The sequence below is a fragment of the Exophiala spinifera genome, assembly GCF_000836115.1.
Source record: "Exophiala spinifera strain CBS 89968 unplaced genomic scaffold supercont1.5, whole genome shotgun sequence".
NCBI lineage: Eukaryota > Fungi > Ascomycota > Eurotiomycetes > Chaetothyriales > Herpotrichiellaceae > Exophiala > Exophiala spinifera.
In genome coordinates, this window is record NW_015622517.1 from 2135181 (window position 1) to 2162871 (window position 27691).

Sequence of the window (27691 nt, forward strand, 5' to 3'; positions counted from 1 at the left end):
TCAACCTTGGTACTAGTCACTACCGCATACCTGTCTACTTTGATCTTTTGATACCCAAGTGAATACCAGTCAGTAGGTACACAAGGTAGGCAGTGTACGTTGAAAGTACCACCTGTACCACTGTGTCGAGACCGTCGACCGTCGACTGTAGACCCATGTAGACTGCGAGACCTGTAACCCCTCGCAGCACGAGCCATGGCTTTCTTTTCGTTCGACTTCGGACTACTTGTCCCACTACTGCTTCTTCTGTTTTTTTTCCCCTTCTCCTCGTCGCTCTTCTTCATCGTACATGCACCCTTGGGAGGATGAATCTCTTCCAACTCAAAAAAGGAGACGGGTAAAGTACTAGGTACCTGGGTAGGTATGTACATTGGACAAGTGCCATGTGTATCAGCACATGCAAGTTGAACACTATCACCACCACCATCACCACCCGCCAACCACAACAACGACACCCCATTTCGAGTTCTGTCTGTACCAGTTTTTAAGACTCAATCGATCATCCACAACCCACCAGACCACCCACCCACCGAACGCCACGCTGTCTAAGTCAAAAAACTTAAGAGTCGAGGCAAAACAGCCTCGGACACATTTTCTCTTTGCTTCACCCCCCCTTTTTATGTACATTTCATACGTGCCATACTTGTTGTGTATGCACGTATGCAAGTCAATCAATCAATCGTAACATCATCTTCCACCTTGAAACATGAAAGCAACAACACCACCCGAAAAGAAAAGTCCATTGTCGCAGTGGTACTGGTTATGTACACCTCAAAAGTTGTATCTCGTCCCTTGTCTAGTGACAGGTTTGCCCTGCTTATTCAAGACAGGCACACTCTTCTCCTCGTGCTGGACATAACTGTAATTCTTCTTCCCGCGTGGTCGTGGTTTCGGAGGCGGATCGACGTGTCGATAACCCTGCTCTGCAATGGCCGTGGTGTTCCGCCACCTCAGACATCGATGTGACTTGTCACTCACGTACGTCTTGGTCCTCGTCGACATGCGTGCAGGTTGTGCTGGTACGGGTTCTTCCGACTTCTCTCGCGGCGTGAGGTACTCTGCTCGCTTCTCCATATGTTTGATAATGATGTCGCGTTGTAGAGCCAGTTCCTTCTGCAGCTTTGCCTCTCTCACACCCCGGCTTTCGAGCCAGCCGATCAACATGTCCAGATCTTCGGCGGTGTCGTAGAAGCCCCATTGCTTGGCATTAACCAAACTCGTCGGTCCTTCTTCCATGGACTTGCGCTCGGCTGGAGTCATCTGGAAGCGTCGATAGTACCCTTCTTGCTCCTGCTTCGAGATGTCGATGAAGCCCTCACGCTCCATGTCATCCGGGCCTTGAACCCAGAGACGACCGTTGGCATATCCGGCATCTGCGGTTGAACTGTCTGGTAGACCACCATGCGGCATTGCGTTCCGTTCAAACCACCAATATCGGTTGCAGAACCGGTCCTTACCCAGAACTCTCGTTCTAGGGCAGTCGGCCTCTCGCAAATCACTGTCGACAACGATGATCGCATCTTCCGCAGCCTGTACCTTTTCTCGTTCCTTTTCGATCTGCTTAAGAACTTTCTGGTACTCCTTGCTGCCCTTGTTCTGCTTCGCTTCTGCGGCCTTTTCCTTCCGCTCTTGCTCTTCTTCGCGCTTTCTCTTCCGTTCTGCAGCACGATCGATCCCGCGCCGTAGAGACCGGGTCACGACGGGCTCCTCATCCTCTGAGTCAGGGATAGACATGTCGCCCTCTCCGGCCCTGTCTACTTCCATAGATTCCTCCAACTCGGGTACAGGACTGGGCGACTTTTCAGGTTCTGGTGCAAGTAGTTTCCGCTCCACCTGCAGCTCTTTCAACCTTGCTAATGCCTCCTTGCGGGCTCGCTGGTGCTCAATCTTGGCCTTTCGGTACTGGGTCATGGTGTTGCTCATATCTTCCAGGAAATCTTTCACCGTCTTCGTCTCCAGGAACAGCTGGCAGATGATTTGTAAAGCTTCCGCTCGCAGATTGATGTCCATGGTTGAGTATTGTATTCGAGCAGTCTCAATCGTTGGTTCAGCGTCAAGAGGTGCGAGGTATGCGAGGAGTTTGTTGCACACCTCGGTCAGTCGAGGTCGTCCCGAAAGTTGATGAAGAAGGCCAACCATGACCAATTCCCACCCTCCGTTCTTGAAATCGCGTTTCCGGAGCCTGTCGATCCAGCCATAATCGCCGAACATTTCTGCCGCTCGGTGTGGAACGGTCTCGTCTTCCTCTTCCTCTGCCGGCTCTGGCTCCGGTTCAGCAAACTTCACCTTGTTGAGGCTACTTCGAGTTCTCTTGGCTGGATATTCTGGCTCCGGTGTCGGTGTCGGTGGTTTACTTTCCTCTTGCTCGGATTCTTCCTCCTCCTCATCGTCAGAGTCGGGTAGGTCGGGGAGCGATATTTGAATTGCGCCTTCATCGTCCGTTTCGGAGTTGACGAGCTGTTTGAGGATCGCACAATGCACCTCGACGAACAGCTCGCAATCCACTTCCACCGAGGAGAATTGCATCGCGTCCACAAAGTCGTCGAATGTAAATGAATCTAATTTCAAGACCTGACAGTACACATTCAGTGTGTTCCAGGTCTCAAGTAGAAGTCCAATATTCTCTCCCTTGAGTCCAGGAATTACATCCTTGGTCAGTTTCTCGTCAGAGTACAGCTCTTTCGTCACAAACTTCAACGCTGGTCGGTGAGTCCCGTCTCGGACAGGCTCTACGTCAAGATCCTCGATCGGGTATTTGATAGGTGGCGGAGGTGGAGGGACTTCCACTACAATCTCTTGTTTTGGCGGAGCGGGCTGAGGGGGAGGTGGGTGTACTGGTGTAGGGTAGTAATGTCCATTAGGTGCCATCTGATGGGGAGCGGGATAGCCTGCATAATAAGGCGGATAAGTTGGATGAGGTTGAGGAGGTGGTTGCATGTGACCCCAGGATCGTGGTAACAAGCCTGGATCAGGCATGGGCGGCGGCATATTGGGAGGGAGTTGGTGGTAGTAGTTGTGGTACGCTTGTGCTGCAGGATCTACCGTCCGCTCGTGATGAGCATGTTGATGGCCGTGGCCTTTTCGTGCTTTGGGAGCAGGTTTCAGTTCGGGGAACTTATTGGGCTGCCAGATACCAAACATACCATCTTGTTGCTCCACATTGGAATTTCTCTTTTCAGCCTTCTTCGCTGCGACCTTGGTGCTGTGCTGGAGGTGCGGAGGGACGTTGGTATCTATGCGGAAGCGTTCAGCAATTTCTGGCTTGACAAGCCACGGAGCGCCAATCCATCCTTCTCGCGTGACTGCATTCTTGATGAACGAGCGCAACATCTGCTTTGTGAATACTTTGCGGTCTCTGACGATATGCCGATCGTCTACCAGAGCCTCCTCGTCCGGCCGGTCGATCAATCTGACAAAGTACCGCGAAAATGCATTTCTTGCTATTGAACCGTCGACGTTCCTGATCTCGGCGAATTTGGCCTTGTCTCGCACGCGCCCATTAAGTCGTGAAGAGTCGTCCAAGATGACCGTCACCAATTCGCCGGGATAGAAATCGTTCTTGAACTCATTGAACACTTCCTCTACCAGGCTGTCAATTCGGGACGTGGTGGAGAACTGCACCCGTCGAAGGACTGGTTCTCGGAGGGCCTGCGGGAATGCTTCGTCAATCTCTTTGGAACCTGCCAGTTCACTTCTGAGGGCGTCGAAGAAGTTCAGGCCCGAGCGGCCAGTCACTTCGCATGTGAACTTCTTCAACTTGAAAAAGTCCATGCGCTCAAGGTAGGCATCGTAGGATACGAATACTTCGTTGGAATCGGAGATAACCCAGACATCGCACTCTTGGTCGTCAATGTAGGGATGTGGTATGTACCGCACAGGCTTTCTTTTGAATAAGACCATCCTGAAAGCTAGCCCCTAGAGGCTATTCGCGGATCGGCGGCGCAATGAGAAGGGTCGGCGGGTAGATGGGAGTCGGGAAGGGATTCAAGCACGCCGCGACCTATACAAGGACGATTGTCAGTCTTTGGGACGTGTTGTTGGCTGTTCGCATGTCTGACGCGGTGGCCGCCGGGTTTGCGCAAGCGGAGGAGACCTACAAAGGGCAAGGAAAACGCGTCATGAAGGAAGGCCGGTCGCCGGCAGAGGACAAAGGCGGGTGGTGGTGTTGATTAGACGGCTTGTGGTGGTCGCGACGGAGCAGATCGAGAGCAAAGGACAAACATGACGAGGAGAGAAGGAAAAGAACAAAGACCGACGAGGGTGAGTGCAGAACAGGTGGTTATGCGGCAAACAGCCAGTGACAGTGGGAGGAGCAGAGTGGGTGTTGGATGCGAATGTGGAGCCTTTTATTATTCCGCAGAGAGAGAGCGAGAGGGAAGTATTTCATGGTGCTGGTGTTTCCACCGGGCATGTTTGTCTGCGGGCCACGGCCAATACGCCGCAGTCAGGCCAGCCATTTCCGCCGCTTCATATGCCCTTGGTCTCTGTGAAATGCCTCAGATAGAGACGCCGCCGACGCATGGGGTCGAGGCTCGGCGATGGCTGCACCGGGAGCAGCAGCAGCAGGAACAGGAACAACCAACAACCACCAGCGTCCAGCGGCAGACATCATAAGCGCCCTAGACCCATTGTGGACTAGCTCAGCCGCGCCCCGGCAATCCCGCCAAGGGTCAACATCGCCAAGACTTGCCCGGAAATGTCCAATCATCATCCCCTTTACCCTCCCCTCGGCCTCACTAGCACTCGACTCTGGTCGAATCCCTTACATTGCAGTCTTTCATAGGCATAATGGTACTCGTTCGACTCCCGCAAATCTGCTGAATTCAATGGGACCACTTTCACAGCACCATCTGCTACGGTTATCGTTCAACGAACCATTATCGGTAGGCCGTATCGATACTACCTTGTTCCATACCGTGGATGGAGAACCTCGACAATGCTTCGGGAGCCCCAACACATCGGGGAAAGTGCCCAGACACTGTACACTGTCCACTTTGTATGCTTGAAATGCCCACATCGCAGGCTTTGGACTAGAACAGAACGTGAGAGACACCGCGAGGGACTATTTGACATCGGGAACCGGCGCTGTCGCTTGAGCCTCTATCTGTATAGCCTAGGTGCCTGTCTCCAACCGATCTTCAACGCATCGCGCGTCCGCCATTTTATGACAGATAGCAAACCATAAATCCCAGCCACGATCCTATGACTCCTACTGCAGAGTATGTGCTGATAAACATCAGGGGTAAAAATTCGTATCTAGCTCCAAAGACCATTTTGTGCACCAGCGAGCAATATGCCATCAGTGGAACAGAGACGGCAATATACAGCAGGGCAAATCGATCCAAGAAGAAAATTCGCCGTCTGGAAGGTGCCGGGGCCAATTGGTCAAAGGCGTAGAGGAAGATGATCAGCCAGGATATAGTGTAGGCGGCCTTGATGGGGAACTCGGCTGCCGTGAACAAAAGCGGAAACAACGACACATGGCCTGCCACTGCGAGAGGTCGGAAACTGGCGAGGTATGATCGATCTTTGATGGCCAGGAGACTGAATGGGATGATGACAAGTAGTATGGCCTTCTCATGTACGTGCCAGCCGAAAAGGAACGATGCATATCCGCAGAGGGTGATGGACCCCACGAACGAGTCCCAAGAAGGACGGAACCACAGCTTTGTCAGGGCGATAATCTGAAATGATAGCGTGATGGCGAAGCACTGGCTGGCTGAGATGTCTGGTAAAACGGCGAATGTGGTGTCGCCCACAAGGCCTCGAGTAACACTGTTGACTGCCTTCTGGTCAACATTAAGACCCAAGTAAGGGGCTGCTACTATCAGCACCCGATCCAAGAAAGAATAGACTGCCCAGGCATTCGGTGCCCAGTATGCATGACAGAGGCCTCTCGCAAATGGAAATAGTCGGCTTTTGAGCTGGTCAAGTTGGCCCCAAGCAGCAAATGGACCGAAAGCTGCCCCGAAGATCACTACCATGCTAGTTCCCAGCTTGAGGATATTGGTAAACTGAGGACGAAACATGCTCTTCGGACTTAGACAATAAGCCCGGGCCAGGTACACAAAGTAAGCTGGAGCCAGATAGAGGTAGATATGCTTTAAACATAAAAGGACAGCAAAGAGGATGCCACTGTACAGCATGGTTGAATCTCTCCGGGCAAGGACAATGGAGAGAATCAAAACACCATACAGGAAGCCATTGTATTGGAAGTGGATGTGATCGATAATCAAAAGGCCTGGCGACAGTAAGATCGACAGGGCCACGGCATGACTCTGGCGTCGAGTCGACAAAGGTGAGGTCTCCGTGTACCTAGAAATATCAGCGTCAAAAGGACTCCACGCATGACAGACATAACTGACCTGTGTAAGGCATAAACTAGCAGGAGCTCGGTGAAGATGACCGATGATCGTTGAAAGCAGACCGTCGCCCACGAGTCGTAGTTCAGGTTCTGTATCAGTACCATAGCAGGATCTATCACTCTCGCTGGCTGCGAGAGGAGCCATTCGAATGCTGCGAAAGCCGGCGGATAGTCCAGCGTCCACTCTGAAGTTGTCTGCATGTCTGTCAATTCCCCGCGAGCCGTGCGGTTAGGGGACATCGCAAATCGTACCTCATAGTACCAACCCCTGACGGGCAAGGAGTTTGTGATAGCCAGCCAATTTCGGTGGACCTCAAAATCTGTGGATTTGTAGGCTGGGAAAAGCAATATCTTCAGAGCTGTGGCCACTACAGCTGTCTGAAATAATGACGGCCATTGATTGATTCCAGGCTGTCCTTTGGAACGTGGCTGTCGAAGTTCCTGTTCGAACAAACGTCAGTTCCAATGTCCTCCTTTAGTCATTGGTGGCCAGGAGTACCGGGACAATAGGGGTCTTGTCCCGAAATCTGTTGAGTGTGGTCGACAGGACCGCAGCCATTGCGAGTGACGAAGCTATCACCTGGAGGCCGACCAAGGTGGTGTTGGGTTTCGACGAGTGGTTTAGGTGTCGAGCAACCGGCTCACGCAGTTAACCACGTTAGAGGCGCCAATTTGTGCAGGACCCGTGGCGCTAAATCACTAGGCCCAAAATGCACTAAATCCTCCACACAACGCCACGAGGCGTGTTGGATACGGTCAATCATACTCCGTACGGTCAATCATATGCGCAGCTGGTGTCGTTCCATAGTCGACCACACCAGGATGGCATATGTCTTGGGTACGGTAGTGACACCTTGTACTCTACTCCGTAGGTACGCAAGAGAGAATTGACCCAGGACTTTTGACCATTTGATGGACGTCTTGGAGGGATTCAAGCATCATGTCGTTTTTCAGAATTTGAACGTCAGGCACCTTGTTGAACCAGCTCCAGTCACTCTTGAACTCGCCCGCGAAATTCGCTACTGCGTCATTACGATCTGCCTTAGCTGGGCCACTGTATCAGTATTCCGTTCTTGGATGACCAGCAGAAGAGATTCCAGCTAAGACCATTATACTGTTTGTTACATTGTCTGTGTGGCACTGTTCTTGTCTCTGAATACTCGGTATTTTGCTAACTACGCGCCTAGTGCTTTCCCTTGCACCCTCAGCACGATGATGATTTTACGCGCGACCTGCTTGTCCTTGCTCTGGACCGTCTCGACACTGGCACAGAACCTTGATGTCCGAAACCCCGTCGAGGATCTGTCTTTCGGTCACAAGTCCACCTTGTCACCGAACTCCTTCGCCATTCCTGGCTGGTCCATGCTAGGCGAAGGACACGTTCCCCAACTCCTGTCCGATCGAGTCATCCTAACACCTCCTTATGGCGGAAACAAACGAGGTGCGCTGTGGTCGGAGAACAAACTTTCGCTGCAAGACTGGCAAGTCGACCTGAAGTTCAGAGCCGGTGCAACAGATCGAGGAAGCGGGAATTTCCAGCTCTGGTACGCCCAAGACGGGGACAAACAAGTAAGCACGTCGAACATATACTCGGTGGGAACGTGGGAGGGCCTCGCCATTGTTGTCGACACAGTGGGCGGCGTACAGAAGATCCGAGGGTTTCTCAATGACGGTTCTACCAATTACAAGACACATGGCAACGTCGACTCTCTAGCCTTTGGCCACTGCGACTACATCTACCGGAACCTGGGCCGACCTTCACACATTATCGTGAGATCTTCGGGCAGTGGTCTACAAGTTGAGGTTGACGGTCGTTCATGCTTTGCTACTGACAAGGTGTCTCTACCGTCATCCTACAACTTCGGCCTGACAGCATCGTCTGCCGATCCGCCCGACTCGTTTGAAGTGTTTGCTTTCGCAGTCAGCAATGCACCCGCATCAACTATTCCGCCAGCGCAGCAGCAGCAGCAGCAACAACAACAACAACAACAACAACAACAACAACAACAACAGCAGCAGCAGTCTTCACCTCCACCACCTGCGCAGAATAATCCGGATGCTAGCATACCGCAGGTGGACGACCACCCAGCCTCGTTTTACACTACCTCTGAGGCCCAATTTGCCGACCTTCACAATCGTCTCAATCTCCTTTCCAAGGCCATAACAAACCTCTTCACCGAAATCACGAGGCACACACAAGCCGAAGAAGCTCGGTACAAGGAGATCCTTGCCCGCATCCCGTCTGACCAGAGCATAAGATCGCTAGAGTCCAGAGTTGGTAACCTGGACCGCGTTGTCGCCGACCTAGAGCGCGAGTTGAAGTCTTCGGACCACAAAGCTCAATTTGCAAAGATCTCGGAACAACTCTCTCAAACGCACCTCGGCTTGACAGAACATGTGCCGCAAAGACTGAGGGAGTATGTTCAGGCACACACGCCACGGATCGGGTTCATCCTATATAGTTTCATGGCATTCCAAACGTGCTGTATCGGCGCATGGGCGTGGTATAAGTACCGCAAGAGCACCATGCCAAAGAAGTATCTGTAATCTGGCTCACAGAGATGCCGGGCCTTGTTTGAATCTTCGCATGGCGAGGAATGTATTAAAATGGAAGTATCGTAGCTTTTAGCAAAAGTCGCTTTTGGACCGCCATGTCGGCTCTTGGATGCACGTTACTTGACTTGGGGATCAAACGTTTTCATGTGATTCATGTCGGTCTATCTCATCTAGGATCTCTCATTCTCTCTTTCTTGTCGTTGAACGCTACGGGTCCGTTTGAATGTGTTTCCGATTCGGCTGTCGCTTGACATGCGTGCTTTCATCCCACGACCAATCCCGATCAATATTCGTGTCCAATCGCTCTCGGTATCAGATCTCCCTTGCTCCCGTCACTCGCGTTGTGCTCTCTCCGGGCCATGTACGGATCACTCTTAGTGAGGTGGTTCTAGCTTAGATCACGGTGTACACCGGTACGCGAAGCGAGGATACAAAGCACACTCCCTCACTGTCCACCGACCACACATCCAGGCCAAGAATCGCTCGAGACCAAGTCCATAGCCGCCGTGTGGAGATGTGCCATATCTGTTGCGCTCGAAGTTAGTCAAGCTGTCACCGTCTGTGATAGGATGTGGTACGATACGATACGATGGGTACATGTGTGTGTTTATGCTTGTGGGCGATGCATGGATAGTCAGGGTTCACGTGACGTACCTTCTCTGATCCGTGTACCAGTAGTACGGGGTTGGATCGATGCCGACGCGTTTGTAGGCGGCCATGAGTTCCTCGTAGCTGTCTTCACGCATGCTGCCGCCGACGATCTCGCCGACGCCGGGCATGAGCACGTCGACGCTCTCGGTGACTCTGAGGTCCTCGGGGTCCTTCTTCATGTAAAAGGCCTTGATCTCGACGGGGAAGTGGGTCAGGAAGATGGGCACGTTGAGTTCGTCGGTCATCTTGCGCTCGGCGGCCTCGGCGATGTCGTCTCCGAACTTGTGCGGCTCGCCATCCTCGTTGGGGATGTCGTGCTGGATGAGCCACTCGATGGCCTCGGCGTACTTCATGCGGCGGAACGGCCGCGACGGTGGCGTGAAGTTGGGGTTCAGGTCGCGCACGTAGCCGGCGATGATCGGGTCGGCCAGCGTGATCTCGATGACTCGGCAGATGATGTGCTCGAGGTGGTTGAGCAGGTCGTCAAAGGTGATGAAGTCCAGCTCGCCTTCAATGTGCATGTACTCGGACAGGTGGCGGCGGGTGAGCGACTTTTCGGCACGGAAGGACGGGCAGATGCAGAAGACGTCGCCGAGAGAAGGAATGCAGGTTTCGAGGTAGAGCTGTGACGACTGCGTCAGGTACGCCGGCTCGCCGTAGTAGTCGAACTGGAAGAGAGTGGCGCCGCCTTCGACTTGGGTCTGCACCATCGACGGCGGCGTTACTTCAGTGATTCGATCTTCTTGATACACCTGTCGGAAGGCACGGGTCACGGCGGCGCGCACTTTCATGATGGCCGACGCGTTGTCGCCGCGGAGCACGAGGTGGCGGTTGTCGAGAAGCGTTTGGGGGTCGCCTTCGGCCTGGACCTTGTTGGTGATGGCTTCTTTCTCGCCGACGGCCGCACCGATCACGGTGAAGAAGTCGGCGTGGAGTTCGCGGTCGAGAGGAGCGTGCGCTTTGGGCGGGAGGGAGCGTAGCTCGCCGTGGATGGCAAGAGACGTTTCGAGCGTGAGAGTCAATGCGGCGTACGTGCGGATCAGGTCCCCGGTGAAGACGCACTGCATTTGACCATACCCGTCTTTCAGCGTGACGAACATGACATCTTTCTGGGAGCGGAGGTGGTGTACGCGGCCTAGCACACGGACGCGGGTGCCCTTGCTGTCCGCCGTGCCGAGCTTGAGTTTGGACTCATCAGTGTCGTCGAGGCGAATGCGAATTGGTTTGGGAAGGCTGGCATCTTCTTTGATGACGATCTTCTTGGCTTCTTCGAGCGTTTGCTGGCGTTTTACTGCTTCGGCGTTTTCGCGAATGGCAAGTTCGGCCGCTTTGGCCTGCTTTTTCTTGTAGTTCTCGAAAAGACCCGTCGCTTTCTTGATGGCAGATTTAGTGGGTGCCTTCCATTCGAGGCGTGCGCTCTCATCTCCGTCCTCGCCAACAGCGCCAGTTTTCGACTTTCGAGTCAGATATGATGCTGTGGTTGGTGGATGTTGTATCATGGCATGAGCGAGAGTCTTGTAGGGTGCCCCGTCGGTGCCAACCGCGGTGTCGTCATCGTGACCGATGTCCTCGTCAATGTAGACTGGCGGAAGTGACATCTTGTTCTGTATGAATCGTATTAAAGAGTTTAGGGCTTGTGGCTGGACTGAAGACTCAATTTAAGCCTGGCACATGTGACTCATTCAACAGTGAAACAGGCCAGTGTCGGACAGCAGCAGCCCGTTGTTTTGGTCTCGGGGTGAGTTGGACTGTGACTCTTTCAGCCGTCAGCAAACCTGCACTGGTGAATAGAGAGATGTGTTTTAATTGTAGCTCCCTGACGAGGCTGGACATTCGCTCAATAGTCACGAACCGATAAGCTCGAAAATTGATTGTGTTGCAGGTATGTCGGTGTAACCAATGATGGTCGACCGCGCTATAGTTTCCCGGGAGATATTAGTGCTGCGCTAATGGAGAATCGGTGGTTAAATGGGCTCCCACGTGACACACCTTTCCGTCTTCTCTCGCTTGGACGAGTTGCCGACGTCGCCAAGTCCTCGCCAGACAATTCGCCAAAGGAGGCTACGAGGTCCCTGTACATACCCCTGTCTCATGTACTGTCCCGATTTACACATGTTCTGATATGCTTGCAGGAGGTCCGGTCATATGTGTTGAGCCATCCAATCCTCCATTGAGTGTTGAGCGACAGACGAATGCCCTTGGAGACTGAGCACCGCAGACCTCGCAGAAGAGCGCGTCATGAGAAGTCCAATAACGGATGCTCAACTTGCAAGTACGATACTTCTACATCCGTGACTTTGACTGGCATTAACATTGTCCAGGATCCGCAGAATAAAATGTGACGAAACAACACCACAATGTCGGCGGTGCACGGCATCCGGCCGCGAATGCTCAGGGCCACTTACACGCCAGTTTCGCTTCGTCGAGGACCCGGTCATGGACCGGACGCCCTCGCCAGTTTTCCAACTCGAGGTGTCTCTGCTTTCACCACGACGCAGTGAGCCTGAACGGCGTGCATTTCAGTTCTTCGAGCAGGACACCGTCCTGCACATGCCTGGAACCATCGACGAGAATTTCGTGGGCTCGCTGCTCCCGTGTCTTGCTCACACATACGACTTCATATGGGACACGATTGTGTCCGTGAGTTACCTCATAAAGTACGTCCCGTACTTGGCGCTCACAACCGTTGATTCGGCGGGTCTCACGAAAGTCATCAACAAGGAGCATCGGCAAGCCCTGAGCTACTATCACAGAGCCATCTTGAGTGTTCGACAAATGGCCGAAATAGGTCCCATAGACGAATGTATTGTCGTCTTGAGCTACATACAATTCGCAGGGGTGGAGTTCCGGCAGCGTAACGTCAAGGTTGGCCACTACCTGTTTAAAAAGGCGTGCAGCATCTTGAGCCGGAGCCTCGCGTCACGGACTCTGCGCCATGACTCACCCGCACACAGAGCGATCCACCAAGTGGTCACTCCATTCATCTTCAGAAAGGCCGTCGTTATCGCCACTCTAGGGGACGTTCCGACGCCCGAGTCGGCCGCCGAAGACGAAATAAGCAGAATCCTGTTAGCCAAAAGTCCAGAGCTCCAACAAGCCAGAGTCGAGCTCTATAGCCTGGTGTCCGACTGCTACGAACTCGTCAGGATAGCAGATTTCATACCGAACATTGAAGATGGCAACTCAGACAAGGCATACTACATGTCACATTGGCAGTCGTCCTTGGACGGTCTACGGGCATGGAAAGCGAAAATGATCGCCTCCGGTAGTCCCAAGCCCTGCACAGACACGGAATGTATATACTCGTACCTCATGATCTATTGCAACATATGCTACATATCGGTCGCAACCTGTCTAAGCATCAGTCAAATGATCTTCGACAAGTACACGGACGGCTTTGCGGAAATCATCCACCACGCCAAGGTTTTCCTCGGATACTGCGTCGAGTCGCCAAACGTCCAACTCCTGTTGCAGTTCGACCCTGGAATCGTCCCGTTGCTGTACTTTTGCGCGACCAAATGTCGAGACCCGATGTTACGACGAGAGGCGCTCTGTTTAATGAGCCAGGCTCTGCGACAGGAGCGAGAGAACCATTGGGCCTTGATCGAGCCTGAGCGCGTGGTCGAGACACTGATCGCGGTCGAAGAGGACGAAAAGCGACCCCTCGATTCTGTGGCTCCTTCTTCTTCTTCTTTGCAGACCTTCAGTTCTCAGACACCCCTGAAACGAGCCCTACCACCAGATGGGCGGCGGTATACACATGCTAGCGCGGTGCTGCGTCAGGCCCCAGGCGGACGACTCCGGCTTGCCGTCGAGCTGGTCAGGTTTGAAACTGGAATCCGTGGTCAGAGGAAATCAATCACCGATTATGCCTGGCTGGATGACCCTTATGATAAAATCATGTTATAAATAGGCAGTGTAAGCTGTATCACGATATTCTGGAGAGGGACTTGAGCTTCCTTCGTCCCAAAGAACTAATGATCCATTGGAATGCGGTATCTCGAGATCTTTTTTGACCAACGTAGATTGATTCGCGGCACGTGGAAGCGCAGCCGCATTTGAAAGAACATTGGAAATTCTATCTAGTTCCTTCACTCTACTTTTTGGTGATTCCCTGTCAGTTTGTCCTTTACGCCGACAACTGCAGCCGAGATCTTCTTGACCAGCCCTCTGATTTGGTTGTCGCCAACCTCGTCCACGCCAACGAAACGTCTAACCATGAGATTGTAGATGCTGCCAAAAGCAAGAGCCATGACCGTGCTGGTGAGGATGATGACGTTGTACGGCATGCTAAAATCAGGGGTTGGCAGAGGAAGGAGGAGACTCGTTGTCCGAATGTAAACATCCTTCGGCACACCGGTCGTGTCAACCTCGTGCAAGACTCGTATCACAGCCGGTGCAACGTTAAACCCTCTATTCGCATCAGGAGGATACTCGGTATATCGAAGGATCGCCTTCTCAAACTCATAGGTGAGCATCACCGTGCTTGCAGGTGGGACAGACATGACAAGCTCGAGCTGGGTTCCTCTTTTCCTGTCAATGGCCGGACGATAGTACATGTCTGTGATGATTTGGCTTTCGTATTGAGAGCCTGGCGTAGTGACTTGTGCTTGCAATGTGTGCATGAAAGGGCGCATGAACCATGGTAAGCTCTCAAAGTAGACAAAGTCAACCGATTCGGTGGACGATGGATTGGTGAATATTGTGCGCATACCGCCCCGAGCGGCACCATGACCTGTGATGGTCCGCTCGGCCCGAAGCAACTCATAGCCTACGTCGGGCTTGACGTTCACGCTCTGCTGGGGGAGTTCAAGATTGAATACTTCGTTTGAAGCCAGCTTGTAGCATCTGGACTCCGATGGACCAGACTCAGACTTTAACTCGATGGTCCCGGGGCTTGCCTGAACCGCCCGTTCATGAGGTACGTTCAAGCAAACTGACGGACTATTGTCTTCCGTCAAGGGGCATGATCCGGCCATGGCACGCCCAAACACATCACCCAAAGACCAGGACATCTCATCCGTCATATCCTTCGGATAGCACGCATCCTGTGAGTGGTAGGGTTTCGTCTCATCACAGACAAGTTCTTCAATTGGAATAGGTCGCGGTATGGGGTTGTCTCTGGGCCTCTTAGACCGCTCAATGTCGAGAACCACGTCAATGGTCTGGCTGATCTCAATTTGACAGTCCGCAATGCCAGGAGAGCATTTTGGTGAGACATCGATGGACATACTCTGCCATGATGCGTCGAAGACCTTGTGCCCATCAAGAAGACTTGAGATCCCGGCCTTTCCCTTGCAAGGCAAGAGTTTCAGGAACGGAGTCAAATTCTCAGTACAGACCACCTCACCAGGAAGCACACCGTGTAGGAAATGGACGCCACTACTCTGATTCTTGAACGTCCCCTGTGACTGGAACGACAGTACGGGGCGTGTTGTTCTTGTGGAATCGATGAAGTTGAGAGAGGCACAGAACAAGCCGGACAATGACTGTGTCAATGTCATCCACTTCTCGAAAGCCTCTTCTTCGGTCTCTGCATTTATCCATGCCCACAGTTCAACGCCTGTGCCGCCTTCTTTGGTCCCGTCCCACGGACGCGAGCCCCAAGAATCAGGATCCCATCTGCCCGTGGTGAACCTTAGATGCAACTCCTCCGTATCCGCATGTCTCAAGGCCTGCCCTAACGAGCGAGGGACGTACCGAAAGTTTTGCGACTCATAATCCGTTGCGGTGTCATTGCTACGGAAATCGAAGGAGGCGAGGAGTGATCCCAGGGGAAGTGGTGTCAGGGTCAGTCGTTCATAGTAGTCGGAGGCGACGGCGGTCAGGGCAAGGAGAGCGACATTGAGGAGGATGAAAAGAGAGCGGGACATGCCAGCGTCATTTCACAGCACTTTGCCTCATAACATAGATCTATCTTGCGTTGCCGAAGGACACACTGGGGTCTCCCTAGTCGCAGCTCGAGGTGGTCAAGGAGACGACACTTTGTTCTGGGAAAGTCGAGCGCAGGCTTATGTAACGTGTAGTTAAAGGGAATTAGCGTCGCCGCACTGAGCGCATCCCGCCTATTCGCTTTCTTCATTTGCGGCCAAACCATCACGACCACCACTGCATTCTTTTCTTGCCCTCCAGACAGAGCACCGTTTCTTTATGCATCATTGCCGTCGTCTGACGACTTAGACCTCGCAGCTCAGACTCGAAGCATCCTTGCGCACGGAATTTTGACCAGAATCTGATACCCACTTGGACGCTTCACGCCGACTGCCACCATGGCGGCCGAACAGCGCAAGCTGCTCGAGCAGCTGATGGGCGACCAATTCATGGGCGCGTCCTCCTCGAGAACAGCAAACCTCACACTGACATCACCGAACGTGTGCCGGTCGTATCTGGTAGGCACATGTCCTCACGATCTGTTCACGAACACAAAGCAAGACCTTGGCCCGTGTCCGAAGGTGCATCCGGAAAATTTGAAGATAGAATACGAAGGACTGTCGCCCGCGGAGAAGCAGAAATACGGCTTCGAATACGACTATCTCCGGGACATGCAAAAGTACATCGACGAGTGCAACCGGAGGATCGACCAGGCGCAGCGGAGGCTTGAGAAAACGCCCGACGAAATCAGACAGACCAACAACTTGCTCAAGACGATATCCGACCTGACGAAGACGATAAATACGGGCTTACTGGAAGTAAGCTGCCTGGCCGAGATGGGATCGGTGTCGTTGGCTTGCACGGAATTCTACAAAGTCCGGACAGCAAAGGTCGCCAAAGAGCAGGCCGAAAGAGACCTGAAGGCACTCTCCGACACGAGCGGACCGTCGGGACACCAGAAGCTACAAGTCTGCGACGTGTGCGGGGCATACTTGTCAAGACTGGACAACGATCGGCGGCTGGCGGATCACTTCTACGGCAAGATGCATCTTGGGTACGCGCAGATGCGGAGGACGTATGAGCAGCTACAGAAGGAATTAAAGGGACGACCGCCTCCTTCGCGACCGGAGGAGAGCAATCCCTCTGGGCCAAGAGGCTACGATGACGGAGGCTACGGCGACGGCGGTGGCTGGGGACGTGGAGGGTATGGTGGTCGTGGTGGATACAGAGGCGGTGGCGGGTACGGCGGTCGGCGAGGCAGAGGAAGGTGGTAGGGCGGTGATGGTCTGCCTGGGTCTGTGTTGCCCTCGTTTGATCACTTTGTCGAGGGACTCAAGCAGTACCTCGATTCCCCAACTGAACAGAGCGGCTCTACACAGTTAGGGACTTGCTCTTTCTAAAATTTGACATAGCGATGGCGTTTTCAGAATATGGAAGAGTGGCTATTGATGGGTGGCAACATTATGATTGATTGAGTGTTTCTGTTTTTCTTGTTTCGCCTTCAGGGGATGCATGTGGAAAAAGCCATGCAAGTTGATACCCAAATATCAGGGAACAGGCCTTTGGTACAAGGCAGGATCAATGTTTCACATCCGAGTACCACGATCCCATAGAAACCCAACGCTTGAACGCTTCAAGGGCCCGTGACATATACATATAAATGCATCAGAAAAAGCCTCCCGTGCCCCCCAACATTATACATCGCACATAGCACATTAGATAGGTATGATGGTCGGGTAATCGGGCCATGTCTACGTCGCCACCGTATTTTCCTTCTTATTATCGGCCTCACTCGATTCGACCTGCTCAGCCCAGCTTCCTCCTCCTCCACCACCGTCGCCTGAAGGTGATAATGCCCCGCTGTCCCATCTTGACATGGTCGGTTTCGACACAGTCGAGGCCTTTGGCATTTTGTCCTCGCCATCCGCGGCGACAGTGGTAGGCAGGGCAGGGAAATCCGCATCGGCAGCCAGATCCGGCGGAGGACCACCAGCGTTCTTCCCTCCCCGAGCACCTCCGCCTCCTCTTCCACGGCCACCCCGTCCTCGCTCACGTCCACGGCCGCCGCCACGCCCCCGGTTTTCATGCCATTCGTACTGTCTCAGGTCGTCCTGCTCGGCCTGGTACTGCTGCTCGGGCGTCATGGAAGTCTGATACCCTCTCCTCGGGCCGCCACGGCCGTTGGCTTTGAAGTCCTCTTCGTTCTTGCCGGCGTCCCATTCCCGACCGCCCATGACGGCCATTTTGCGCTGTCTGTTCTTCTCGCGCTCATTGTCCATGACTTTGCGCTCTACGCGTTCTTTCTCGCGCTTCTGCTTGGCAATGCGTTCTCGTTCTTCGAAATTCGCGGCGTCGGCTTGTGCCCGTGCGTGCGCCGCCGCCAGATTTTGGGACCTTTCCTTCGCCGCCGCCAGTTTGGCGGTCAGTTCCTCTTCGGTGAGTTTAGGCTTGCGTGTGCCTCCGGTGGCGGACCGGTCACCGCGGACTGCTGGTGGGCGAGTGTTTGTCGGTATCGACGGTGCGTTTGGAGCCGTGGTGGTGGGGTTCTCTGCCCCTGCTTCTGCCTGTGTCGAGAGCTCTGGGTTTGGGGCTTCGCTGGTGGAGGCAGAAGCAGGGGCAGCGGCTGTATTTGTGGCTGTACTGTCGGGCCGTGCTTCTGAAGTTGGCCCGGATTCGCTTTTCCGGACTGTAGTTGTGTCTGTTGGCTTTGATGGTTTCGGAGCCCATTTGGAGTCCGAGAGCCCGCCTCTGCTTTGTGCTCCGCCGCCGCCTCGAGGTGCTCCTCCTCGGCCACCTCTTCCGCGTGGTTTGTTGTTTCTGTAGCCTTTGTTCTCGGGGGCAGGAGCTGGTACAGTTGAAGGGGCATTTATGGGCGTTTGTTCAGCCCGTGGAGGAGGAGGAGGCGGCGGCGGCGGCGGAGTCGAGTCCAGCGAGACTTGATCGAGTCCGGCTGCGACTTTCTCTGGTGAAGGGGGGTCGTCCAAGGGCACAATCTCGTCGTCAAAGAGGTCATCATCGCCCCGGGACTGGGCAAATTCCTCCATGTTGAGAGCTCGCGGATGTATCAAAGGAAATGCTGTTGATCGTCCCGAGTTCTCGTCCTCGTAGCATGTTGGAGTCTCTGGCTGTGGTTCGGGTCGCCATTCGATGTACCTGAGACTCGACTCCGCATCGCTTGGCACAATCCCATGGACAAACTGCTCACGCGGACAGCGCCGCTTTTACAACAACCTTCACACAACTCACCCTCATCTCACTCTCCTCTCACCCTCCTCAAGTTTCTTACGAACCCTCGAGGCGAGTTTGCTTAGTCCCGGGATAAAGTTTATAGTTGGCAACTTAAACTTGTCCTCAGACCTCTTGGACGCCTTTCTCTTGTGCAATACCTTGATGCCATTCTAGGCTTCTACTCTTATCAACTGGGAACTCACTGCGGATTTTCATCCTCATACACGATAAATCACATGCTCAGTATCCCGTATACTCAGGCGCCAATCGAGCACTATGAAAAGTCCTCACGGGTCAGGAAGGCCATTGTTAACGTCAACATTAATATTTCCGTTTGAGGGCTGACTTCAGGGGCTGCGGCATTGTAACACTAACTGTTTCAACCCCTGAGGCGTGGCGCGTTTGTTCACTCTTGCATATTCTGAGGAAGTCTACTGCAGTGCTAGCTTCCAAAAGTACATACACATGACGGCCCCAACGACGCTCTTCTTTCAACTAAGCTGATGCAACGTAAGACTTGCTCAACAGGGTTCAACTGGGGCCAAAGCGCTTCGTGTTCGAGTCGCGCAATGCCACAGTAGCTCGAGCGCAAGTTCGACGCTTGTCTCAAACAATGGCGTGCACCATTATCGAACTCCTGCAGATGAAGGGGTAAGTCTTCGGTGTGTGCCTGACATGGACTTTTCAGCGTTAGTACATCAACCGTGTTTTCTCATCTTTCTGTACTCATCCGACAACGAGTCTTCACTGCTCTGCCAAAGAAACATGTCCAAGCCTGGCTTCGACGGAAACGGACGTCCCCTCAATGTCGCTGCGGCAAGAGCCGAGATCAATAGAATCTGCCGAGATCGGGGCATCATCGATGACTACGACGAAAGCCAAATTCGCAAGACAGATCCGAGCTTTCAAGAAGACTACCGTCGAAGAGCTGCCGAGCACAGAGCCTTATACGCTCGGTATACAAAAAGGTCAGTCTCTTCCTTCTGTCCGAAAGACTGGCAGCTAATAGCAGCAGCTTCACCCAACAGCTCTACTCGTCTAGGTTCAGGTTTATTTATGAATTGCTCCAAAATGGAGACGACTCCTGCTACGCAAATGATGTCGAGCCGTGTATTACGTTTCGCATCAAGTCCTGCGAGCTGATCATCGAGTCCAACGAGCTGGGATTCACACTCGAGAATGTCGAATCTATTTGCGATATTGGTAAAAGCTCCAAAGCCAGCGATACGGATACCACTGGCGAGAAAGGAATGGGTTTCAAATCAGTATTTGGCATTGCTAACTATGTCCACATCCAATCTGGGGTCTGGTCTTTCAGGTTTGAGCACAGACAAGGCGAGGAGGGCGTTGGAATGATCACGCCAAAGTGGACTGACGTTACTTCTCGTCTCCCTTCAAATATCGGAACAAGATTGACACTTCGATACTATGATCAGCGTGATATCTTCACTACACGCCTTGTGTCTGAGTTTGAAAAACTACCCAGAACAGTTATGTTTGCGCTGCGCAAGCTGAAAAAGTTAGTCATTGTTGTGGATGGGGTTGCTGGACGGTCAGATTGCATAACCTTCGAGAAAGATGGAGATCTAAGATCCCATCAAATGTGCATTAAGACCACTGTAACTGGGACTTTCGGCGCTCATAAATCTGCGACAACATTTCTGAGGCTGTTTCAAAACACAGTCAGACATCTCCCCTCAGACACCCATCGTGCAAGCTCTGAGAGCGATGTGACCGTTGCATTTGAGGTGGATTCAGATGGCCAGCCCGTCATTCCTGCCAATGGACAGCATGTATTTGCTTATCTTCCAGTACAGCGCATTGTACAGCTTCCTGTATGTGTATCTAGTACGATTTGGAGAAGAAAGCTAACTAATCCAGTTTCTTATAAATGCAAATTTTGTTCTTACCGCTAATCGTGAGAGTGTGTCTGATACAGATTGGAATATTGCATTACGAAAAGGAGTCGCTGTAGCATTTGTGGGTTTTGTGAACAAAGTTGTTATCTCTGGCGATCCTCTGGAGTTTAAATGGATGCACTATCTCCCCAAAAGATTCGTGAAAGGCTTCTGGGAACATTTATGGCGTGACATTATGGAACTAATCTTGCACAGCGACCTCCTCATTTTACGATCACGACGGAATGAACTTCACAGCATTAAGCACATGGTATCTCTTCCAGACTGGTTCATCCACGACAACGAGCCAATTGTGGCGGACACGGATGAAGATATCTACTTATCGGACAATTATAAGCCATGCGATCTAAGAATCTTGCGAGAACTTGGGGTGTGGGAAATCTCGCCTACATTGATTTTGGAAAGAATAGAATTTGGTCTTTCAGAAGGAGCGAAAACCCCTATACATCACATACCACTGAATGACTCGTGGCACACAGCCTTCGCTGCTCTTATACGACTAGTCCTTGAGAGATCCATCAAGTACTCAGTCGAGCAGTTAAAGCTCTCCGTCGAGCAATTGAGAGTAATCCCATTGGACGACAATCGATGGGTTTCAATCTCGTCCTTGGATGCGGATCCAGTCTATCTACCATATCTTGTCGACGAAGTATCGGTGTTCGTAAGGATTCCTGATTATCTTGGGTTTAAAAAACTTCATGAGATTGCCGCTGCAGACAGAGAGCGTGTGAGCTTCTACACAAGTGTCGGAATTACCTCATGCCACCCTGATGCCGTAACGGCAAAGATATTTGAGATGCACGAGTCAGCACAGAGAATCGGAACACTTTTTATGTTCAAAATGGATCTCGAAGTCCTCTTTTGGTTCGGAAAGCAACCGTCTCTATCAATGCGAGGTCAAATGAGTATGTTGCTTGTGAGCAATGAAAACCAAAAATGTCGAGGACCTTTCTTATTCTTTCCTTCGGAAGATAACTATCACGCCGAGAAACTACTCGCTGCAACTCCGGAAAAGGATAAATCGCCTTTTGGGATTCTTCATCAACAATATCTACAATCCCCAGCTTCTAACTACATTCGCCATGGTTTGGACTGGAAATCCTATCTTCAGCAATGGGGGGTAAAATACTTCCCTGATCTGGTACAGAAAGTGCCAGCTAGGTGGAAGCTCCATCCTCTAATGAAGCTAATTGCGCGAGACAATCCCGATCGCTTTGTCGCAAATCTCAAAGCACATTGGTCGGATTACTCTGTTGATGTATCCATGATCAAGACCGAGCTGATGAATGTTCGGGTACCATGTTTGAATGGTTCCACACAAAGGCTTTGCGACACTATCTTACCAACGCATGAATTGATAGATAAAAGTCGAGATCCGAACCTTACTAATCTTCTACCGATTCTGAAACTATCACGAGATTGTGATGTTCAACAACCCGAGACTTGGTTCTTCCTGAAAGAGTTTGGTGTGATCTGTGAAGTCAATACTGACTTTTACTTGAGAGCTATATCTCTATTAGTTAGTCTTAAAGACCGTCCATTGCTATCAACATGTGAAACGATCTATAGTGGTATTGCTCAAACAACCGCAGTCAAAGACGCTAACACTATACAGGTGTGTCAATTCTATTCATACAACGATAGCTACTGACTCGAAGCAGCAAGATTTTGCGACGCGACCGTTGATTCGCTCGAACAGAATAGAGGAAGCCTGGCACAAATCAACTGATTGTATTTGGGAAGGTCCAAGCTTTCTCCGGGTGAAGCAGGTCTTGAAGCCGTTATACGGGGCTAATCCATCTGCATCCAGTTTCTTCAAATCCATTTTGAACCTGCGAGATGTTAGCTACGATGATTTGATCGACGAACTCAAGATTCCATCAACAAAAGCAACAGAGAGATCACCTCCAATCGAGAGCAAGGCGTCAGAGGTTTATTCTGCTCTGAATGCAATGGCAAGCTCCGAGTCCGTGATCCAGACCATTCGGTACCGTCACCCCTTCAAAAAAAATCCGATGTCCCTAACCGTGGTCTTAGGCAAGAGCTTCATGATAACAACCTGATTTATGTTGATCAACAGTGGCTAAAGCCTTCAGAGTGCTTGTGGAACTGTACTATCGCCATCTCCGGACGTCAGCCACTAGACCATCTATACCCTCGGCTTAAAAACTTCTTTGTCGACAAGATGAAAGTCAGGACCGTGAATATCAACGTTCTTTTACAGGAACTAGGAAGAACGGCGCAGAAGACTTCCCCTGATTTTGACGAAATTAAGCGTATCATCCTTACTATTGGAGAAGTATTAGCCTCAGATCCTGAGGTCGAGGTCAACGAGGAGCACCTAAGAAGTTTGACGAAAACGGCCTTTCTACCGATCCGTGGCCCCAGCGGACTGAAATTATTTTCCGTGGATCAAGCCTTCGCAATCAATGACCATCAGAGATATGGCCAGCTCTTTGAAAACAAAGCAAAGATCCTTGACTTTGGTCACGAAGAGATGACTTCGTTATATCCGCTGTTCAGATTGCTACATCTTGAGGACCACTTTCTCTCGCGTCTAGTGGAGCCAAAAACAACTGTACACATGCCAACTGCCCATCCAGCTCTTGAGCACTATATCAGAGACCGGGCATACGCCTTGTCATGGTAAGTTCCAATGCTTCATCGTAAGGAAAAGATGTCCTGACCGTTAATTAGCTGTGCCAACTACTACAATAGTCCGAAATACTACAATCGGAACACGACCGTGCACAAGTTACTGTTGACTGCAGAAGTGTTTGTCTGCGAAGATATGTGGACAGAGCTCGCGCTACCAGAGAAACATGACTCAATCACTGTTCAGAGTGACCGAGCGGTGGTCAAAATCTGCTACTCTCATGTAAAGTTGGCAATCTATGTCCCCGGCGACTACGATGGCCTTTATTCTTGCTTCCATACAGCGCTTCCTCGTGAACTTGCAAATGCACTTTCTATCGATAATGAACGGGCAGTCAAGGTTGTCTATCGTATCTTGAATGATGACAAGAAAGATATGGAAGTTATCATGAAGGATGAGGATCTGCCGGGGTATCCCTGGTTCGAAAAACCTGCGACACCACTACAGACAGTGTCATTTCCAGCCCTGAATGATACAGAACCTCACAGAAGTAGTTTAGTGCTACTTGTATCGCCAGATAATACGTCCTCCGGCCACGATACTGACGACGACGACGTCGTGACACGGGTCGATCAAAGGGACGCAGTACCACATTCTCGAGTTGAAAGCAGCATGCTTTCTCCAGTCCACATTCACTCAACCGGTTCTCACTATACAATCTGGGAGGAGGTAGCACGGGATCAACAGTACCAAAGGCTCTTGCGAGAAGTGATCCGGCAAGCAAGGCGAGACGGGCGATCTCCTCAGAAGAAAGGAGGATCTCTATCGCTGGATAAAATCGACGAAGCTTTAGATGAACTTGCCCACCCACAAGCTGACTACGCAACGTTCGCCCGAATGTTTGGGCGGCATAGAGAACGGCAGATTGAAGAAAATGATCGGGTGGACGCGGCAGGAGAACTTTATGTAAGTCTTGAGAGGTATCGTTACACGTGAACTATAGCTGACTTGGAGCGAATTAGGTATTTGAGCTCCTTAAGGCCTGCGGAGTCACAAATTTCAGCATCGAAAACTGGCAGAGCTCAATTCGTCGCTACGTGAACATCCTCCCTGAGTACGCAAGTGAACCGTCGTGGCATGGCCGTGAGATCTCGGACATAATGTACGAAGGCAACTGTCCGCAGCTGATGAAGTTGCTTCGAGAGAACACGACATTACCCTATCCCGCCTGGCTTGGGCTTGGATCCAGCGGGACTTCAACGTCAAGACCGGCAGTCAATTATCACATCCAAGTCAAGACCACACCCTGGTCCTGCGATACTCCGTTCTTCATGAGCAGCAATCAGTACAGACTCATGCGAGACAAAGCCTGTCTGAATGACTCAATGACGGCCCCGAGAGATGTGTACTTGATCATGAGAGTGTGGAACCTGTTCTCTAGCAGCATTGGGTTGCAGGTGTATGTCAACCCCTGGCATCTCAGAGACGCAGGCATAAAATTCGTGGCGGATCCGTGGAAGGTCGTTCCTATGTCACGCTTGTGACTTGACTTGGGAAAATAGAGTGCTGAAGAAGCCTGTGTATCATAGTTAGATGTACAATATGCTTTACGAAGGGACCTGTTCCGAACATAAACATATTAGGTCGAGTGAACGAAACTCCAAACTGAGTATTTGCGGCCACCGCCCATTGTAAGCAAGCGAATGGAGGGATCACCCATTTTGTCTGGATGCGTGATCTCAGGATTTTCAAATTTCAACATACGAACGGATGAAGGCCCCACCCTATCGCTCGACTCGCACACTGTCAAATGTCTAGTTTGTTCAACGTCTTTCACAGCCGCAACTAAGTTTCTATCAAGTATATTTGCGCTTGGAAAAGGTGAATTTTCCGCACTCAGAGGAGACTCCTGACCTGAGATATGGGTTGCGACCGCGCCACTGGCTGTTCGGAATTATGATTCGTTTGGCGCTGATGCAAGATAGGTGTTTGTGGAGCTAAAATATTCTTCCCCGGACGAGTCAAAATTGGCCTACTAATAAAGCAGCTGTGCATGGTTATTTTGCGAGTGTGCTGGCTTGCATGGTTGAGGCCGGACGAAGATTTGGTCTTTTCTCCGTGTGCAATGAACACTCGCTGGAGCTATGGATTCTGAGACCATTCGCTCTGGCCGGAGGCCGGTCATGCATGAAGCTGAATTCCCTTCTTCTGATCAAGCGTATTATCCTCGTTCTTGGGCGAGGATTGGAGTGCTGAAACCGCGCACCTCGCTTCGATTGACCTCAAACGAGTCGAGAGTGAGTACGCCTTGCTCACGTCCGCCTTTCAGCTTTCGCCACATATCCACGCAGACGTGTTCGTTAAAAAGGTCTTGCAGCGGCTGCATTTCCATCAAGTGCCTCTTTCTCCTTTGACAAGATTTGAACAGATGCTAAAGTGATCATGTGCAGGGGATAGTGCAGGCGACTTGCATATGCAAACACTCTGCCACTACTCTCGACTGTGCTGGCGGTCATGGCCAAGTATGCGCTATTGAGGATGGCTATTTTGGATTGTCCGAAGCCAAACGAGTTGCACGAATCAATGCTTCGTCGTATCTCACAGGTCGAGCTCCTGGTTACAAGAGAACTGCTGCCCCGGCCAACTCATATCCCCTCTTCGCGAAGTCAATCGTCTGCGATAGCTAGACTGATAACCTTGCAAAACTGGCCGCGATCTAATTGACTTAGGGAGGAGGAAACTCCTGAAACCAGCAGTATTTTGAGGATATGCTCCATCCGCGCTAGAGGCTGACACATCAGCAGCTACACCACCAGGGCCAAACCTATCACCATTCCGTTTTAAAATGGTAGGGTTGAAGCGCCTCGTGATTGGTATGGTACTCAGGGGGGCACGGCCTCACCGGTCAGGATGCTTCCAGGCCAATTTGTTGCTGCAGAATATGTTAACATAGAGCCTTCACCAGTCAAGTTATGGCTGCTTTCGCGAGGCAAACTCTCAACGACACAAAGGGGCTGCGTAAGTAAGGCAGCATCTTCGATCCTTGCATCAAGTTTCGAGCTGGAGCATACGAACAGATATGTATAAATTCCTTGTGACCCGACCTTGAGTGCATCCGACTTGGTTAACCCTCATGGCTCGCTTCTTTTCCAGACTCAGTCGCCGTTCGACTTCTCGAGTTTCATCCGAAGCTCTTACAGACAATTCTTCATCCCGTCAGCCGGATACCAGAGCCGACATGGTATTCTCTGTTCCGGAGCTCTCAGCAGACAATTCTGTCGGGAACACAACACTCTACGATACTGATCAGACCGCTGAAAAGGACGAGTGGCTTGGGGGACTACATATAGGCGAGGCATTAGCTTTGCTCTTACTTCGAAGGGTGTCTAACTCTGAGAGCATCGCGTCTTTAATGGTATTACCCCGAGTCTGTATCATCATTTATCAATGACTGATTGAAAGCATCTCAGGAGTCCCTCCGTCAAGAACATGAGGCCTTTCAGTATGACCATCTTTACCATCAACTTCGCTTGAAGGGGGTTCGGCTGTATCGATTGTCTGAACAACGCTTCTTCCAAGGAGATATCAACTTCAAAAAAGAGTGCTTAGGGTGGATCGGTGCCATCCGTCGGCGGGGAACACTACAGGAACAACATGTTCTAGAGGGTGCCATTCATGACACTTTTCGCATGTATTGTATGGTTCCGATCAGCCAAAGCAATAACGCGAGTGCGGTTCACACAGTCGCAGCGGTGCAGGCAGAGCCATCAGATGAAGATTCGGATTCAACTGACACCGGGGTTGAAATGTGGAAATACACCACGACGCTGCAGGACAAATTCCTGGGCAAGAGTTTAGCTCCTCTCTACCGAGTATTGGAAATTCAAAAGCACCCCGATCCCCCCCTCTGGGAGTCAACGATAACATATCGTGGCACGACCTTGTCCGCAATGGCCGGAAACAGAAAGCTCGCAAAGCACAGAAGTTCCAAGAAATTGTGCGACCATCTTGAAATCACAGTCGCTTGAATCTGAAGGTCACGTTTCTGAGGGAGGAGGCAGTTGATAGCCGTACCCTAAATTTGTTGCGCATACCAGGTGCCCGTACGGCCCATGAATCTAGTTTATACTTCACAACTTCCCCATTGAATTGAGATATTACACACGTGCCGGCTCCTCATCGTACTAGATACAGTGCTATTCTAAACGACATTTAACCGCTGAAAATCCCTCATACATTATGATGCGGATGGACGAGAACGTCCCCTACGTCCCTCACAGTCGGCTTCATACAGAGGAGTTCTCCTTCTGGGGACTTTGTCTGATGTGTTCATTGGTTTTAGACTGATCGGGATGGACGGAGTCCCAATTTACTCCCGCTGGCGTACTAAGCGGGTATTCGATGGCGACATGCAGCTGCGGTTTTCTGTTATGTAGCGATTCACGACTAACGATGTTCGAAGACCCTTGGTACCAAGCATGTGATCACAACTAGGTGTTGGAAATG

At 51.6% G+C, this 27691-nt stretch overlaps 10 protein-coding genes across 10 annotated transcripts; 5 read left to right on the forward strand and 5 right to left on the reverse strand.

Moving 5' to 3' along the window:
- Positions 1-771: 771 nt before the first annotated feature.
- PV08_07336 (uncharacterized protein) lies at positions 772-3900 on the reverse strand (the record flags this gene model as incomplete). The annotated part of the gene is made up of 1 exon (XM_016381666.1): positions 772-3900. One exon carries the CDS (start codon positions 3898-3900, stop codon positions 772-774), a length of 3129 nt encoding a protein of 1042 aa, XP_016234768.1.
- A 1262-nt stretch (positions 3901-5162) lies between these two features.
- Positions 5163-6923, reverse strand: PV08_07337 (dolichyl pyrophosphate Glc1Man9GlcNAc2 alpha-1,3-glucosyltransferase; the record flags this gene model as incomplete). Its single annotated transcript, XM_016381667.1, has 4 exons — positions 5163-6315; positions 6366-6559; positions 6617-6805; positions 6864-6923. 4 exons carry the CDS (start codon positions 6921-6923, stop codon positions 5163-5165), a joined length of 1596 nt encoding a protein of 531 aa, XP_016234769.1.
- A 653-nt stretch (positions 6924-7576) lies between these two features.
- Positions 7577-8911, forward strand: PV08_07338 (uncharacterized protein; the record flags this gene model as incomplete). The annotated part of the gene is made up of 1 exon (XM_016381668.1): positions 7577-8911. The coding sequence occupies one exon, from the start codon at positions 7577-7579 to the stop codon at positions 8909-8911; it is 1335 nt and encodes a 444-aa protein (XP_016234770.1).
- Positions 8912-9318: 407 nt separating this feature from the next.
- Positions 9319-11169, reverse strand: PV08_07339 (asparagine-tRNA ligase; the record flags this gene model as incomplete). Its single annotated transcript, XM_016381669.1, has 2 exons — positions 9319-9445; positions 9575-11169. The coding sequence occupies 2 exons, from the start codon at positions 11167-11169 to the stop codon at positions 9319-9321; spliced, it is 1722 nt and encodes a 573-aa protein (XP_016234771.1).
- Positions 11170-11763: 594 nt separating this feature from the next.
- Positions 11764-13480, forward strand: PV08_07340 (uncharacterized protein; the record flags this gene model as incomplete). Its single annotated transcript, XM_016381670.1, has 2 exons — positions 11764-11843; positions 11893-13480. The coding sequence occupies 2 exons, from the start codon at positions 11764-11766 to the stop codon at positions 13478-13480; spliced, it is 1668 nt and encodes a 555-aa protein (XP_016234772.1).
- A 182-nt stretch (positions 13481-13662) lies between these two features.
- Positions 13663-15444, reverse strand: PV08_07341 (uncharacterized protein; the record flags this gene model as incomplete). Its single annotated transcript, XM_016381671.1, has 1 exon — positions 13663-15444. One exon carries the CDS (start codon positions 15442-15444, stop codon positions 13663-13665), a length of 1782 nt encoding a protein of 593 aa, XP_016234773.1.
- Positions 15445-15840: 396 nt separating this feature from the next.
- PV08_07342 (uncharacterized protein) lies at positions 15841-16716 on the forward strand (the record flags this gene model as incomplete). The annotated part of the gene is made up of 1 exon (XM_016381672.1): positions 15841-16716. One exon carries the CDS (start codon positions 15841-15843, stop codon positions 16714-16716), a length of 876 nt encoding a protein of 291 aa, XP_016234774.1.
- Positions 16717-17193: 477 nt separating this feature from the next.
- On the reverse strand, positions 17194-18486 carry PV08_07343 (uncharacterized protein; the record flags this gene model as incomplete). Its single annotated transcript, XM_016381673.1, has 1 exon — positions 17194-18486. One exon carries the CDS (start codon positions 18484-18486, stop codon positions 17194-17196), a length of 1293 nt encoding a protein of 430 aa, XP_016234775.1.
- Positions 18487-19435: 949 nt separating this feature from the next.
- PV08_07344 (uncharacterized protein) lies at positions 19436-24729 on the forward strand (the record flags this gene model as incomplete). Its single annotated transcript, XM_016381674.1, has 7 exons — positions 19436-19638; positions 19686-20505; positions 20552-22204; positions 22248-22581; positions 22632-23235; positions 23287-24151; positions 24208-24729. 7 exons carry the CDS (start codon positions 19436-19438, stop codon positions 24727-24729), a joined length of 5001 nt encoding a protein of 1666 aa, XP_016234776.1.
- A 1589-nt stretch (positions 24730-26318) lies between these two features.
- Positions 26319-27213, forward strand: PV08_07345 (uncharacterized protein; the record flags this gene model as incomplete). Its single annotated transcript, XM_016381675.1, has 2 exons — positions 26319-26600; positions 26656-27213. 2 exons carry the CDS (start codon positions 26319-26321, stop codon positions 27211-27213), a joined length of 840 nt encoding a protein of 279 aa, XP_016234777.1.
- Between the last annotated feature and the right edge of the window lie 478 nt (positions 27214-27691).